The sequence below is a fragment of the Euphorbia lathyris genome, chromosome 2 (genome assembly GCF_963576675.1).
Source record: "Euphorbia lathyris chromosome 2, ddEupLath1.1, whole genome shotgun sequence".
Classification (NCBI taxonomy): domain Eukaryota; kingdom Viridiplantae; phylum Streptophyta; class Magnoliopsida; order Malpighiales; family Euphorbiaceae; genus Euphorbia; species Euphorbia lathyris.
Genome location: NC_088911.1, coordinates 113,062,854 through 113,078,642, shown reverse-complemented (window position 1 = coordinate 113,078,642; position 15,789 = coordinate 113,062,854). Strand labels below are relative to the sequence as shown.

At 36.4% G+C, this 15,789-nt stretch overlaps 1 protein-coding gene across 2 annotated transcripts; it reads right to left on the bottom strand.

Moving 5' to 3' along the window:
• Window positions 1–1,160: 1,160 nt before the first annotated feature.
• Window positions 1,161–15,354, bottom strand: LOC136219509 (uncharacterized). 2 transcript variants are annotated; one of them, XM_066006930.1, is made up of 10 exons: window positions 15,123–15,348; window positions 12,586–14,214; window positions 12,343–12,480; window positions 8,383–8,454; window positions 3,758–3,799; window positions 3,452–3,541; window positions 2,638–2,745; window positions 2,449–2,541; window positions 2,224–2,303; window positions 1,161–2,141 (listed from the first exon to the last, which is right to left on the bottom strand). In XM_066006930.1, the coding sequence occupies exons 2-10, from the start codon at window positions 14,071–14,073 to the stop codon at window positions 1,517–1,519; spliced, it is 2,736 nt and encodes a 911-aa protein (XP_065863002.1). In that variant the 5' UTR covers window positions 14,074–14,214; window positions 15,123–15,348; the 3' UTR covers window positions 1,161–1,516. The 2 variants fall into 2 exon arrangements, with proteins under 2 accessions (XP_065863002.1, XP_065863003.1); XM_066006931.1 differs by having other exon boundaries at window positions 1,975–2,141; window positions 2,229–2,303; window positions 15,123–15,354.
• Window positions 15,355–15,789: the final 435 nt, after the last annotated feature.

Below are 15,789 nucleotides of genomic sequence, written 5' to 3'. Positions count from 1 at the left end.
GAAAAATTATTGGGTAGAGCTTCGGGTAGCGACCATACGTCCTTCGATCTAGATGAATTGATCCCAAGTAACAGTCGAATGTATGAGACCAAACATCTATAATCTGAATCTGAACGTCTCTAGTCCGGATGTGAGAGACCTGCAAAATAAGGTAGACGCTAGGATGTCCAAGTCAGTCTACGAATTAAGCAGGATAAGAGAAATATAAATCTATCTTGAGTTTGACCTTATTCTCTAAATATTGATATTTCCCTCTCTAATTCTAAGTTACGGCTTGCGTATACTTAAACGTCTATATATAGGAGTTTAGGTAATCCTTTCCATATGATTCGACTTACCTGATCATTGATAAGGAAGGAACTTCCCGGCTTAACTAAAAGACTCTCTCTTTAGTTAAAATAGGAATGTACAAGTCCTACGTCTATAGGACGCTTGGTGTCAGATGCCCCCTTCATGTTCGGTTCAAGCCCTTTTAGAGTTTAACTTTTTCTTTATCATAAGAATCTGCAACATATTATTTCAAAAACTTTCTGCCAGATTTCAATCTGGACATATGAATGTATGTCAGTCAAAGACATAAACTACCGAAAGTACAAAAACCAGATGAATCTGAATTTAACCATATTTATAAAATCTGAATGCAGTGACAACTATAAAATTCGAACAATATGAAATTTATAAATCCAAACACAATGGTATTTCATAAACCCGGACATACGGATTCCATAGTACCGAACGTACAATCTGAATTCATAAAAAACCTAAAATTCATAATACAAAAACACAATTCATATATTGCTAGGCACAAAGATGTAATAAGAAAAAAGTAGTAGAATTTTGAGTCATCTTTCATGTTTTTCGGTTACCCGTATATAACCATACAAAAGCTACTCTACCCGCATCTCATCATATGTTTTTATCCACCATCTCTATCAGATTCCCCTCATTTAGGTATCTTTCAAGACTTTTAAGGTTTGATCACCTCTTCACGAGATGCAATTTTTCACTCTCCTCCATCATTCTCATACACTCGTTTATGAGTCGATTTGATTTCCATACAGTTTTCGACTTTAATCAAAATGACATTGCCGGGTTGCCTCCAGCAAAGAGAAGTAACCAGAAAACAGTCAGCACTCACATTAAACGCATAAACTCATTACTGACTACTTCAAACAAAGATTGTGGAGATAATTTGATAACAACGCAAGAAAAAGAGGTTTGTCAACAAGTCTCTTTTAAGAAAAATATAGCAAGTGAATAACTATCAGAATACCCTACAAATGAGTTACAGTATTATCTCGCTCTAGCATGATTTTTTTAAAGCCTCATCTGGTATATGCTGTGAGTTATCGGGGTGCAATCGGACTAGTGCAGCTATGAAATTTGGTTTCAGAGTTCACAAATCACAAATAGAATGGAACTTGATTACATCCTTCAAGTCTTAGGTTAGCAGAGCTTGTCCTCCCCATCTACCAATACATGTTACAAAAACCAACCAGTTGCATCATGCAAGGATTTATTTTGGAAATCTGGACCGGTAGACATCAAGAGGAATGTATCCTGCCATCACAGTGCGGTTATCAAATAATCGTCCATGCAAACAATGGGCTGCTGTACATGAGGCTTCCGCTCTTCCAAACTCGACGAAAACACAACCTGGCTCAAAAATGTGGCCAACATTACAATCTTGTTCCTCTTGGTGGCCCTTGTCATCTACAAAAGTTCCCTTTATATCTCCACTCGCTGGCTCTAAAATCAAATCTACTTCAAGGGGCACTTTGCCTTCCTTACTTGAATCCTTCGTATGAAGATTTCCAATGACCTTGTCATCAGCAGTGCCTGATTCATCTTTCGACATCTCGTTAGCAAGTTCTTCAGATTCAGGAATGCTCTTGATAGGTAGATTTTGAAGAGATGTATCATCCTCAATTTGACCTGATTGACGGGACTCGTCCTCAACACCGTTACTTTTAGCAATCGTAAGGTTAGTAGCTTCCTGAACTCTGTCTGTTTTAGCATTTGTTACATCAAACTTCCGAGACCGAGCAAATTCCATATCGTCATCTACTTCACATACTTGTACAGTGGAACTGGGAGTTGAACCATGCTTGACAATGTTAACAGATTTCACAGAGCCAAACCTGCAGGACAGAGGGATTAGCCATGTTTAAAATTTTTGCAGACAAGAGATCCAAATGAAGAATGGTTTTCTTTTTCTCAAACCTTACACATTCTAGACGTACATCTTCCAGTACTTCCTCAATTTCTGTCTCAGACAGTGATAGGAGATTTTCTGGATCAAACTAATTCATTTTCCAGAAAAGATAGAAAGGGTAGTTTAGGAAAATAATAATCTAAATTTGACAACTAAGAAGTTGTTACACAATATAGGAAGAAAAAATAGTACCGATTACCCAAAATAACTAACAGCAGTAGCAAATACCATACCAAATTTTTAAGCTTTAGAACTTGTGTAGGATTCTCAAGAAGTGACTTGGCATGATCAGGGATCCCATTGAATTGTGAGTTTACATTGCTTTCCTAGCATATGTATTTTCTTAGTTTAGCACACATTCAAATGCAATAGATAGTCTAATTAATGAAAATTCTATACAAGAGTCGGAAGCCATGTAATACCAAAGTTGATGCATTTGGATAAACTTGAAGTACAGTTAGCACTTGACCTCCCAACTTCATACCATTCAAACCCGCACATGCTCTGGAAGTCACTGATTGGTCTACATACTGATATCAAAAGTTTTATGCAAGTTATTGGAAGCTTCAGGGAAGAAGAGAAAAACAATATATATGAAAAATGAAGAATAAAAGACAGTGGAAATATTGAAGGAAGCACCGGTACTCGTACAGGTAGGTTGTGCGGAATTTTAAACAAATGTGCGACACGGGTACAGCGGGCACCCTAAATTTATATATATCTATATATATATATATATATATATATATATAGGTCATAAATAACATTCATAAGTCATTATAAACCATGGACAACATGCATAATTAGTCATTAATTCATCAAAAAGAAACATTTAATACTTCAAACTATTTAAACTACCAAAAAATGGGTGGTTGCTATACTTTTTTCTTTAGATTTTGATTTCTTTATTTTATCAAGGTTTTATTTGATTTTTTCATATATTAACCCCTCCTTTTTGTAAATTATTAAAAATAAAACCCTTTATTCTACTTAATTAACTTAGAGGCCGTGTCCCGAAGTGTTCCCATATTACAAAAAGAAGGGACACTTATTTTGGAGTGTCTGGTGTGTGTCCTCGCATGTCCCTAGAGTGTCCGACACTTGTATTTTAACCTCCTAGAAGTGTTTGGTGCTTCCTAGCAATATACATGTACAAATAACCAAAGATGCCCTGGCAACATTAAGCAAAGACCATTCCACCTCAAATGCCAAGCAAGAGCAACCAAGCTACATTACCTCAAGAAAAGCATGTGGCTCATTCTGATGATCACTATTTTCAAAATGGTATGCTTTCAATGGTCCAAATGAGCTTGCAATCTCCATAATCTAGAGAGGGAAAAAAAATAGTCACTTCATTAATCAGAGAAGAACAATGATATAACTGAACAAAGAGACAAGGCAACGAAGTTAGTGAGAGGGAAGACAGGCTGACTGGTGGGTGGAAAATTTTGAAAACTTCTCAAGGCAACAATCACAAAATAGAAGCCATCGAACGATAGAGAAAAAAGGCAACAGAAGCACAAAAATCACACAAGTCATTACCATTTCAGAAGATAGAGTCTTTGAAATTCCACCAATGAAGATCTGCACCAACAAATCGAGAAATTAAATTTAAAACAAAAAACCAAGGTTAAATAAATGTCAACCAATAGAAGGATATGATCCTGATTTCACGTTACAGAACAAGCACATGCAACTAATTTCGTGCCAGTTTACAAGTAAATAATTCAGCTCAATTAACTACAGTGATCTCCTCTTCTCCTTATTAGGACAGCAGTCCAACAACTAGTCAAGTTACAAGTTCATCTATATTGCATCAACAGAAAGCTCCCACTGCCCATACAACAAAGCCAGTTCCTAATTACTTGATTCCTGTTTTCTCATCCCGTAAATAAAATATAAAATCATACTTCAGCATATAGAGCATAAGTCTGTCATCATTCTTTTTCTTTTTCTATTATTAATAGCCTAATTTTACATAAGTATTGCATCAAATTGTTAAACATTTTTCTTTTTCATAATTTATAAATTATGAAATAGATATCTCATCCATAATAGGAATTAGGAAACATGCAAGGAATTATATGTTCCTATAGAGCTAAAACTGAAGTGCTATCATGACACAGAAATGGAAGCTGAAGAGATTCTGAAGTTCCAATTTGGTGGTAAATCCTAAATGTCTAACCCTTTCAAATTTCTTATTCTACAATATGTAGATCTACAAAGTTTTAATGGGTGAGAGAGATTTAGATGGACCCAAATCAAATGGATACTAGTAGAAAACTAAACTCCCAAGTTGCCAAGTCGAGACAAACAACTCCATATTAATAAGCTGTTCACTTTTCATTTTTCCCGATTTTTTCAAGTTGACTCACCTAAATACTGAATCATCTCATGAATTGGATTAAATTGGCCTAAAAAGAAAGGTGAAGTGGGTTATTTGACCACAAAAGTTAATTTGGACTTATTTGTTCCAACTTGACAAGTTAAGGATGCCTTTTGTAGCCAAACCAAATTGCTTCAATCTTAGCTTGTACAACCATGTCAGCACCTCAATTCAGTGTCTGCTTTGCGTATACACAAAACTCGCAGCATGATACTTCGATACAATATGATTAAAATTAAAACAAACAAAAAAAAAAAAGAATAGAATTAAGGATAGATGCAGTTATAAAAAACTTATGGGGCCTTTCTCAACTTTTTCTCTAGACTAGTTCCTCTCTAGAAGCAGAAAGTAACATTTATTTGTACAACGCCATAATAGTTTCCATCCCCAGTCCTTGCACTGTGTTCACCAACTCAACCACAAAGTTCAAATGAAATTAACAAGGCTTAATACATCAGGAGCCCCCTGAACTTGGCCAATAAACTGATTGGCCCCCTGAGTAAACATGGCAGAGCAAGAGAGGATTGGACAAATTGAAGTGTACATCACTTTAAGCAAATTCAGGAGGCCAATGGATCACTTTAAACAAATCCAAGTGGCCGATAAGTCACTTTAAGCAAGTTCATGGGCTAACAAGAAGACACTTTCCAGATTCAGGGGGCTAATGTTTCGATCGTTTTATTTTAGGTTATATTATTTAGGGTTTTTTATTATTTAAGAGCCTTTAATATTTAAGAGTTTGTTATTTAGGGAGTTCCATTATTTACGAATACAATTAGTATTTAAATTAATAGCTGGTAGTATTGTTAGTAATTGTGTGGTAGAGTCCTATTTAAGGAAGTTACCTTATGTTGTTAGGAATCTTATTCTTTAAAAGAGAGAACGTGATTGAATAGAAGGAAGGAGAATTTTAATCAAGAATCTAAGGAAGAGTTGGTGATCTCTTAAATTAAAAAACCACCATTCCCAAATTGAGAAAAATAGGTACTCCAATGAAGGGCAGTAACAAGAATAAAAGGATCACGCTCGACTTCGCGGTGGAAAGACCCATGACGAGATCCTATTTGTGGACCCATAACAAATTGGTATCAGAGCCTATCGTCATGGGTGATTTTGAGCAATGGACAGCCCAGGTTCAGGATCAATGGACGGCCCGGGGCACTACGCGTCCCCACTGAGCAAGGGTCCGGGGAGGGGTCCCACCACAAGGGTGTACTGGGGCAAGCCTTCCCCTACCAATTTATTTGGCAAGAGGCCGCTCCTAAGACTCGAACCCGTGACCTCTTGGTCACACGACAACAACGTTTACCGTTGCGCCAAGGCTCACCCTCTCCCAGGTTCAGGATCAATCCGAAAAAAAAATTAGCCACAAGTTGCGAAAGTTAAGAGAAGGCATGTAAGGAATCCAAGGTTTGCTGGAGTTACACGTTTTGGGAAAAGGAAAGGAACCCGAAGGTGGAAGTGCAACTGGAAGCAATGAATCAGAGGCAACAGGCAACTACGGTGGCCAACACCGAAATTCAAACACCGTTCCAAAGTATACCCGACTTCAGTTTCTTTCTTACAACGGAAAGGAGGATCCTTTAGGCTGGTTGTACCGCTGTGAGCAATTTTTCGGCAATCAAAATATAGACGGAAGAGAGAAGGCAGGGTTAGCTGCCTTTCACATGATAGGAGAAGCTCAATTATGGTACTACCGACTCGAACAAGAGGAGTCCGGACTCACTTGGACCGGTTTCAAGTCCTATTGTTTGCTGCGATTTGGGCCACCATTGAGCAGTAACCCATTGGGTGAATTAACTAATCTAGGACAAACAGGAACGGTGGAAGAGTACCAAGAACAATTTCAGACCCTTCTGGCGAGGGCTGTGTCCATGAGGGCTGAGCAACAAGTAGACTTTTTTACTGCTGGATTGTCTGAAACCTTAAGGATGGATGTGGAGATGCAAAATCCTTCAAATTTGGTTACCGCCATGAATTTTGCGAGGGCTTTTGAGAGGAAGTTGTTAATCAGCCAAGGATCATGGGGCAAGCCACTTCTTCGTGGATAGTCCCAAAGGGGCTCAACTCATCACCCTCGAATCAAACCACCGTCAATCATAGTGGTTAAAGGCGCGCCTCGAGCAAGGCTCAAGGTCTTGAGCCTTGAACCTTAAAATTGAGGCGCTGTAAAAAAGGCTCTCGCCTTGTTCGCCTCGCTCGCGGCTTGGAGCCTGGAGCGCCTGGCAGTTTTACTTAGTGTTTTTTTACAGTTTTTTTATTAAAGTAACTCCTTTATTAATCTCAACCACTAATATAACTTAAATAAGATTAATCTTAACCCTTAATTTAAATAAGAATGTGAAGCGTCCCAGTCATAATTAAATATATACAGAATAGAGAAAGATTAGGAGAAGAAGTCATGTTAAGTATATGTTAGGAGAAGAAATCACGTTAAGTATATGGAGAGGACCATATTAATTTGAAGGATGATCTTGATGATGATGATTATTAGTTTTTGTTGTGTGTTCTTTTTGATTGACAATGAATTGTTATTAATTTAGCAGCATTAGTTATAGTTAGGTACTTTAGGTTAAGAAGTTAAGTATACGTGTCTTTATGAAGTATGAACTTAATTTGGTGTTTTTTGCATTTATGATTTAGTATTATGTTATTATGTGGTTTTGTTTTGTTTGTGTGGTCATAAGTGTTTTTTTTTTATGCTTAACTAGTAAAAGAGTATATATTTTTAATTTTATTTTATGCGCCTCGTGTTTCTAAGGCGCGCGCCTCGCCTTGCGCCTTGAGCCTAGGCCCCAGGACCCCTTGGCGCCTTAGTGCGCTTTGCGCCTTTAACAACTATGCTGTCAACGATCAAAAGACTTGTGCGAGTAACACCTCGTCAACTTCAAACATGAGTAATAGCACTCCGCCTCCAATCAAAAGGCTGTCCCAAACTGAAATGGCAGACCGAAGGGCTCGAGGGCTGTGTTTTAATTGTGATGAACTTTACTCACCAAGACATAAGTATAAGAGACTCTTCTGCCTTTTGATGGACGAACTGGAGGTTGAAGGAGGATGACAGCCTAAATTCGAGCTTGCGGACAAGCTCTAGTCGAAGAGGGAAGAAATGTTACAATGGTTTGATTTTAGGTTATATTATTTAGGGTTTTTTTTATTACTTAAGAGTCTTTAATATTTAAGAGTTTTATTATTTAGGGAGTTCCATTATTTAGGAATACGATTAGTATTTAAATTAATAGCTGGTGGTATTGTATTGTTAGTAATTGTGTGGTAGAGTCCTATTGAAGGAAGTTACCTTATGCTGTTAGGAATCTTACTCTTTAAAAGAGAGAAAGTGATTGAATAAAAGGAAGGAGAATTTTAATCAAGAATTTAAGGAAGAGTTGGTGATCTCTTAAATTAAAAAAACCACCATTCCCAAATTGAGAAAAATAGGTACTCCAAGGAAGGGCAATAACAAGATTCGCGGTGGAAAGACCTGTGACTAGATCCTATTCGCGGCTAATCAGTTTTTGGGGCAAGTTCAGAGGTTACTGATGTATTAAGCCAATTAACAATTAGAAAGGAAGTTTTCTATCATCCACATAGCAAAATGTCAGAATAATACTTTTCAAGAAAACTTGCAGTGGACAAACATACATGTAGTGAAAATTGGAAAATGTACATTTAAAATGAAGGGAAAAGCAAAATGGAGGACCCAGGTATTTACCATGAATTAAAAGGAAAAAAATGCATGCGATGCACCAAATGAAAACATTTGAAAGGTGATTACGCTTACCTTATGAGGTGAATCCTTCACAATATTGCTAATTGTCTCAACTGCAGCTACTGATTTTTCAGCTTCACCAGTCTGCATGAAAATAGCAACTGTCTGAAAACCTGCTACATGAATATAACCACAATAACCTCAGCAAATGCAAAAGCAGAATCGAAATGCAAAAGTAAGAGCTGGTTGAATTTAGAAACAGAAAAAGGTTCCATTACTTAAGCTTCAGCAAAGTATTATGACCTGAACAAATTTAAAAATATAAACAAAAGACCCTAGCATGGGGCATAAAATACATGAAGATTTTTATTACATTGTGCAAATTCCATTAAAAGGCCAAAAAAAAAAAGATAACTTGAAATATATTTCCAAACAAGCATTGAATCATCATGACAATATCATGAGATCAAGAATCTCCCAGCATATCATTCTGTGCACCAAAATAACAAAGATGATGTGTCTCATCAGCGTCATAGTATAAAAGGGACACAAAACGGAAAAAAGCTAATGTGGTAGAGAAGAGAACTAGTTATGTCATAAAAATGGAAATTATATGACTGTTGACCATCTTCCATTAGAGAGATGCCAACAGTAAGAACATTAAAGGAACTCACAAATACCTAACTGCAGTAGAAACAAAATTGGAGCAATTAGAATCAAATTCCAACAGTTAATGTTGAGCAGATACTTCAATGAAAATTACTTCAGTGTACCACATCTCCGTGAATGCTGACTCTAAACATGTCAAACGCTATTGATGAACTACAGTCACCTATGACCTATGCTCTCTGAAAACTATAACACTGTTCTGCTACAGCCTAATCATGTTCTACAAACGATAAGATTCCTCTAACTAATGATAAGAACTTTGGAATGGTTTTAACCCTTTCATCTCAAAGCCAAATAGTGCTGAACTTATGCCTTATATTCAGTAAAAACCATTACCATATTTTGAATGTAAATGAAGTTTAAGAAAATGACATAAACAGTAACAATGGAAACTCAAACTGCCTTCCTTATAGATCTTAAGCTCCTCTCAATTTCTACTTTTCACCTGCTCAAAAATGAGGAGCAAATACTTAAATCGAAGAGTGGAGACATCTAGCCACAACATAAAAGGACACTAAGTCAAGAAAATTGTTAAGGTGCCAAGACTTAGGAGATTATCACTAGCCAACTTTGTCAAAAAAAATTTGTATATTTGACTGTAGCCTTGGAAAATGCAAACAGTAGATAACTCAAAGTATCACCAAATATATTTTACTGCAGCCTTGGAAAATGCAATGGTAGATAACTCAAAGTATCACCAAATATCCCAAATCAATACATCTGAAGAAGATTTTGGAAGTTAAATATCAAATAAAAAAATACTGCAACTACTTTATCAGGAAAAAAGTTACTGTTTGAGCAGCCTAGATCATTGTTCCAAAACCAATGGCAGAAAATGAAGCTCCATGCACATCACACTTGTTGCTATAACTGGATATCTTCTTACTTAGGAGACAGCTTCATCACCATCCAGTCGTGAATTATGACATACCCAATATAAACATCCTAATTAAGAGATTCCAACATGACAATCAGTAAATCTCATGTAACTACACAAAGTCACAAACAGAATATTCCATGTGCAAATGTAAAGTTTGCGAACCTGCAATAACAGTTCCTAGTACTTAAATTGTAAAACAATCTGAACTTGTATCTACTGTATTTCAAGCAATATGAAGGAGACTCAAGGGATCATTCTTGAAATGCATAATCTCACAATCCAAGATCTTAAGGACAATAAAAGGCACAAATCCGGATACATTGCATGCAATTTTGTCCCTAGACTATATTTCATGCAAAAACTACACAAAAAACAAACTTGTGAACATTGACAACCTTTAATCACGTAAATAAATTTCTAGCACAGAGTTCAAGATGAGATTATTTAGTCTAGAGGCCTCTGGCATACTTAACACTGAAATGCACGGACATGATAGTTGGGCTCAATTAATAGGTTCCCCTAAATTACATGGTTCACATTGGACCCTAACCCCATTCACGTTTTCTGACCCATTTGTTCCATCATCAGCTTACAACCTTCAGCACATACATAAGCTAAATGTCTCCACCTCAGCTCCAGAGAGCAGATCATAGGAAGCAAAAACACATGAATGATCACTGGTGTTGCAGATATTCAACTGCATGAAACTGATGCCCTAGGATCAAGTTGCAAAGAATACAAAACATAAATCAAGAACTTAAAAATTCAAGCCATTATCTGACCATATTGACTCTCAAAAACTTAATTTTGAAGACAAGCACTTAGTTATCTTGAAAGGTCAACTTAATTAATACAGATATGATACACTATGCATTATCATATTGACAACACTCAACTCTAAACCACTCCCGATAGAAACCAGAAATTTGATAAAAGCAACCAAAAAAAAAGCTAATAACTATAAACAACTGTAAGTACACCACAGCAATAGCTAAATAATAATAGCATAAATTATTTGGACTATGCACTCAGAGACCTGTTGTACTTGTAAGTATGCATTTATGCATGTACAGAAAACATATTACCATCACTATCCCAAGTATAACCTGCTTTCAAAATGGATTGTGTGTATTGAAAATAAGTGGTTGCACTGAATTTCATTGGCCCCCGACCATCCAATTACTAACTTCATGATGTTGACTTTGTTAAATCCAATTTTGCAACCAAAGCATATATTTAATGAGCAATAAATATTCAGAAGTTAATTTAAGTTTTAAAAAAACTAGGTTCCAGTATACGTTAATTCCTGCATAATATATACACCAAATCGCAACCCATGGTCCTCCAAAGATAAATGCAGTAATTACTAAATAGTAACGTGAAAAAAATATTGTGAATCAAGAATTCTACCTAGCATAACTTGGTGGGAAATTATTTATAGCCTTTATACTCCATGTTTCATGGTAATGTTCCAAGGATAAGCATATACTTTCCATCACTTCAGTCAAAGCTAGAGCCAATGACATACATAAGAGATAAAAACAATTTATAAGACTTGATTTTTCAACAGCCAATACTTAATTGATGAATATATTTTTGCCACATTAATTTCAACTTCTCGTAGAACTATTAGTTCATGAATGCATGAAAAAACTTGGATGTTTGCCAATGGATAAACTGCATGCTTGCAGCCACGTATTGAAGAGAACCCTATTGTATGACTCATTCTAGTAGCCTATCCTTCCCAAATAGTCTAAAAGAATAACTAGTACTAGCTACATGATATCTAACAAGCTAAGTCCCAAACTATTGGATAGAAGTTGACACAAACCTGAAGTTAAATATGTCTTCTAACTTCTAAGTTAGAAATATTGTCTATAGACTATATGATAGGCTTAGGTGATCACAGAATATGTCCCCTTCCTCTAAATGAGAGGTGAGCTTGTCTGCATACAAGTAGTCCCCACTTGTTTTCAGGATTTTCATAAAAAATAAAAATAAAAGAATTTCATATATTTTTGAAATGTCAAATCCTGTCTCAAAATGAGTTCCCATATGTACCTAGATCAAAGATGTGCTTATTTTCATACTGGCTGTTATCCCTATAACTATTAAAGCCAGCTGCAATAAACTGACTGAATTTGTGATCCAGACCAGCAAAGAATTATGTATCTAGATGCAGAAAATATGGATAAATGAACTCCCAAGACTCATGATTTTCAACGACCAACTTTTGCTAGCCAAATAACCACTTTAGTCTAACTACTTTCTATGATCATAACATTTACAAAATTCCATTTAAATCAATGGAGAAATGGTAGCAACCTGAAGTTCTTTCTTAAACATCCAGCACTGCTCTAGTATCTTTAAAATGGGGCATATTAGGAATAACTAAAACAAACAAATCACAGAAGCAAATATTGCAAAAGGTTAAGAGTTAAGAACATTAAGAGAGGTAACCACTGTAGGTTAGCAATTCTTACAGCCAATTCAACGAAGTCCTTGGGGCGTCTGATTTTTATTATAGAGCCAGCAAAGAAACTGCCATCAAAATGAAGAGCTGCTGAAGCATCTTCAGGTGTAAGAAATTCCACAAGAGCTTGACTTTTTTCTTTGTTTATCTGCAGTAATAACAGGATAATCTAAGTTAGAGGAAACCCGCACTTGCAACCATAAGCTTGAAAGGAATAAGAAGAACATTATTGATTGAGAAATCATTAACTCACAATGCAGCTGATACAAGGCTGGGTTCCTTTGACATAATTAACACCTGAAGAGGTCAAAAAGTTATTAAGGCATTGTAGTACAGCTTTCTCAGAAGCTGAAGCTGGTATATTTTCCACATACAGCCTCCTCCTAGGACGAGTAGCTTGCGTCAGTTGAACAGGGTCAAGGGGGTTATTCTTATTTGTCGACAAAATACTGGATGGAACCCCTGAAAGGGGTTTGACTGTAATTGAAGGAACAGGAACTGTACCAAGTGCTACATTAATATTTAGGGGTACAATCTTGTTAGGTAATCGAAAATCAGACGGGACTGCCACAGACAAGGGCTTATGAGATTCTTGTGGTTCAAGGTCCCATCTAGCATTTTTCTTCTCTGGCGAGCGCTTAGGTGGGGAAGGAGTCTTTGCACCAGCCTCACTTCTCCTCTTCCTTGGTGAATAGCCACCAAGCCCACTTGTAGAGCCACCATGTCTCCTATGTTGGCCACTCGAACCATTATTCGTATTCTTGCTCCTGTCAGTATCAGAATGCTGCCATTCAGATCTCCCTATATTAGAATATGAGGACAGTTCTCCATGTTCCCTACTATGATAAGATGCACGTTTATGCGACCTTGGCAAAGGTGAAATAGACCTTCTATTTCTGTCCTCGCCCTCTCGACTCCTTGACCGTTTTCTTTTCAGTTTTAATTCTTCATACCGAGATTTTGATAATTCCTTATTTTCCTTTCTATCTGAAGTTTCTCTATCATGCCCTTTCCTTACATCATGTTTCTTTGTAGGATGTCCATCTCTATTTCTTACATCAATTTCCTTTCTATCTGAAGTTTCTCTATCATGCCCTGTCCTTACCTCATGTTTCTTTGTAGGATGTCTACCTCTATTTCTTTCATCAATCACACTACGTTCCTTTCTCTTGCTCTCTCTTTCATATTTTCCTCTACTTCCATCTACACGTCTATCAGTCTGTGTTACAGCTTTTGAATGCTTGTTCAAAGCTTCATTTTCAGTCATATTGCCTTGCCGTTGCCGCTCATCACTTTTTCTCCTGCCATGAATTTTTTCTTCAATCCTGCCTCTAGCTTTTAGATCTTTGTTCATTGCGGGCTTCAATTTGGTTTCTGAATCCCTTGTTCTTCTATCTTTGCTTTCATCTACATCTTTATTCTTCACAGATGTGCTCTCTTTTTTCTTTCTGGAACTTGGCTTTGCATCTCCTTCTAACAAATGTTTTTTAATACCAGATGAAGAATCTTTGATTCGCCTAGTATCCCTTTCAGAAACTTTTGCAATATCCCTATCTGTGGTTATGTCTTCTATAGTTCCTTCTTTCTCATCATCAAACTGCTTCTTTTTCTTTTCCCGTCTTGACATAATCTCATCAAAGCTTAAAGGCCTTGTCCGCGCAGCAGTTCCTTCATCATGACGAACAAGGGGAATCCCACTACTTTTTCCATGTCTTTCTTTATGCTGACTAGATCTGCTCATATTATGCACAAGCTGAGTACAATAGTAAGTTTGATGTCCTAGTAGATCAGATAAAACATTCAGATCACTACACTTAGGCTGAATCACAAGAAAGCCAATGAGATGCCAGCAGATTCTTGGACTGTCACTTCGTAAATGTATCTGCACATATAAGGTAGAATGTAGAAAAATTAGCCAGCAACCCTCAACCAATGTTAGCCTGTGGTCCATGTGTCTACCCAAATAAGTGCTTCTAACAACATAATAGGTGGCAGAACATTGAAATCAAGTACCGTGCAAGGAACTTTAGAAAGACAAACATAATGAGGTCCAATAGAATAATATCAGCATTGAATCTTATGCCAATTAAGTGCATGCATGTACAGTACTAGCATTCAACAGCATTTTCCTCAAATTCCAAATAATGCAAGACATGAACTTCCGAAAAAAAAAAATTATTATAGATCTTTCATACTCGCTCTGGAAGAGAACATGCATCAAGAATTAACTGAAAATAAAAGTAGATAACAGTTATTACAATATTTTCCAATCTGAAAATGAGATCACAAAATAAATAAGTATTATAGCTAATGGAGCTATAAATTCAAGAGTAGACAACTTTCTGTTTACAAGTCTTCCAATAAAAATTAAAAAAAAAAACACAAAAACAAAGAGAGAGAGAAATAAACCACCCACATAGTTCATGTAAGTTCAGGACAGAGCACAAATAAAACATCATATAGCTATCAATGATCAAAACCTAGTGGCCACTTTGTCTAACTGTTCAAGTTAGCTGATAGTTGTTTCATTGCTACTCTATTAGGCATACTTTAACAATTACTGATTCAAAAGTCCATACGGCATAAGAAATAGCAGAAACCAACAAATTCCTAACCGGTTAGGTTAGCGGAGCTAAGATTACAGTCACAGCACACACAACAGAAAATAGCAATTAAGAATAGACATTTCATTTGCTGCTGCTGCTAATAATCAGAATTGAAGCGGACATTGAATTCAGTATCATATGTTGCTTGATATAGAAGTGAATGCAAGTCCAAGGACTGGCGTACCTTGAAAAGCAGCAGGCTGCGTGAAAACAATAAAATTGAGGATGCAGGTAGCGACGACGACGGCGGCGGTGGTGGTGGAGTAAGAGAAGCAGGAGCGAGCAATTACCAGTGATAGCACTAATAAGAAACCTAAGACACCAGAGCACTATGAAAATTTATCCATTTTAATTAGTTGGCGATTATATTTCTAAATTCATGATATTTTAACCTATACCCATACTTAGGTATATATTTTTTTTTATCAGTAGACACTTTCGGGATAAGTTCAGAATTTTGATATTATCAGTCCAAGTTAAAGGCGATCTGCTGCTTTCACAAAAATTATTCTTCCAAAACCAGATTATTGAGTTGTCTCGTAATAGAGATTTGAGGTAAAATTAGAGGTTTGAATCGGTTTTAGAGGTTTTGACTAGTCAAAAACGGAACGAGACACGTTTCAAATAGCTTTTTAAATTCAAACCTCTACTAAAAAAAAACAAGGTACCAAACTAGGTTTATAGTTTTTGGAGAAGTATCAATTTAGTTTAGTCTTCGATAACGGAATGAGACACGTCATTGTTATTACTCCATTAAGTTCTGTAAATTATACGTAAAGGGAGAAATCGGAACTTAACAGAGTAATAGGAATGATGTGTCTAATTTGTTCTCGATACCTAAATTAATACTT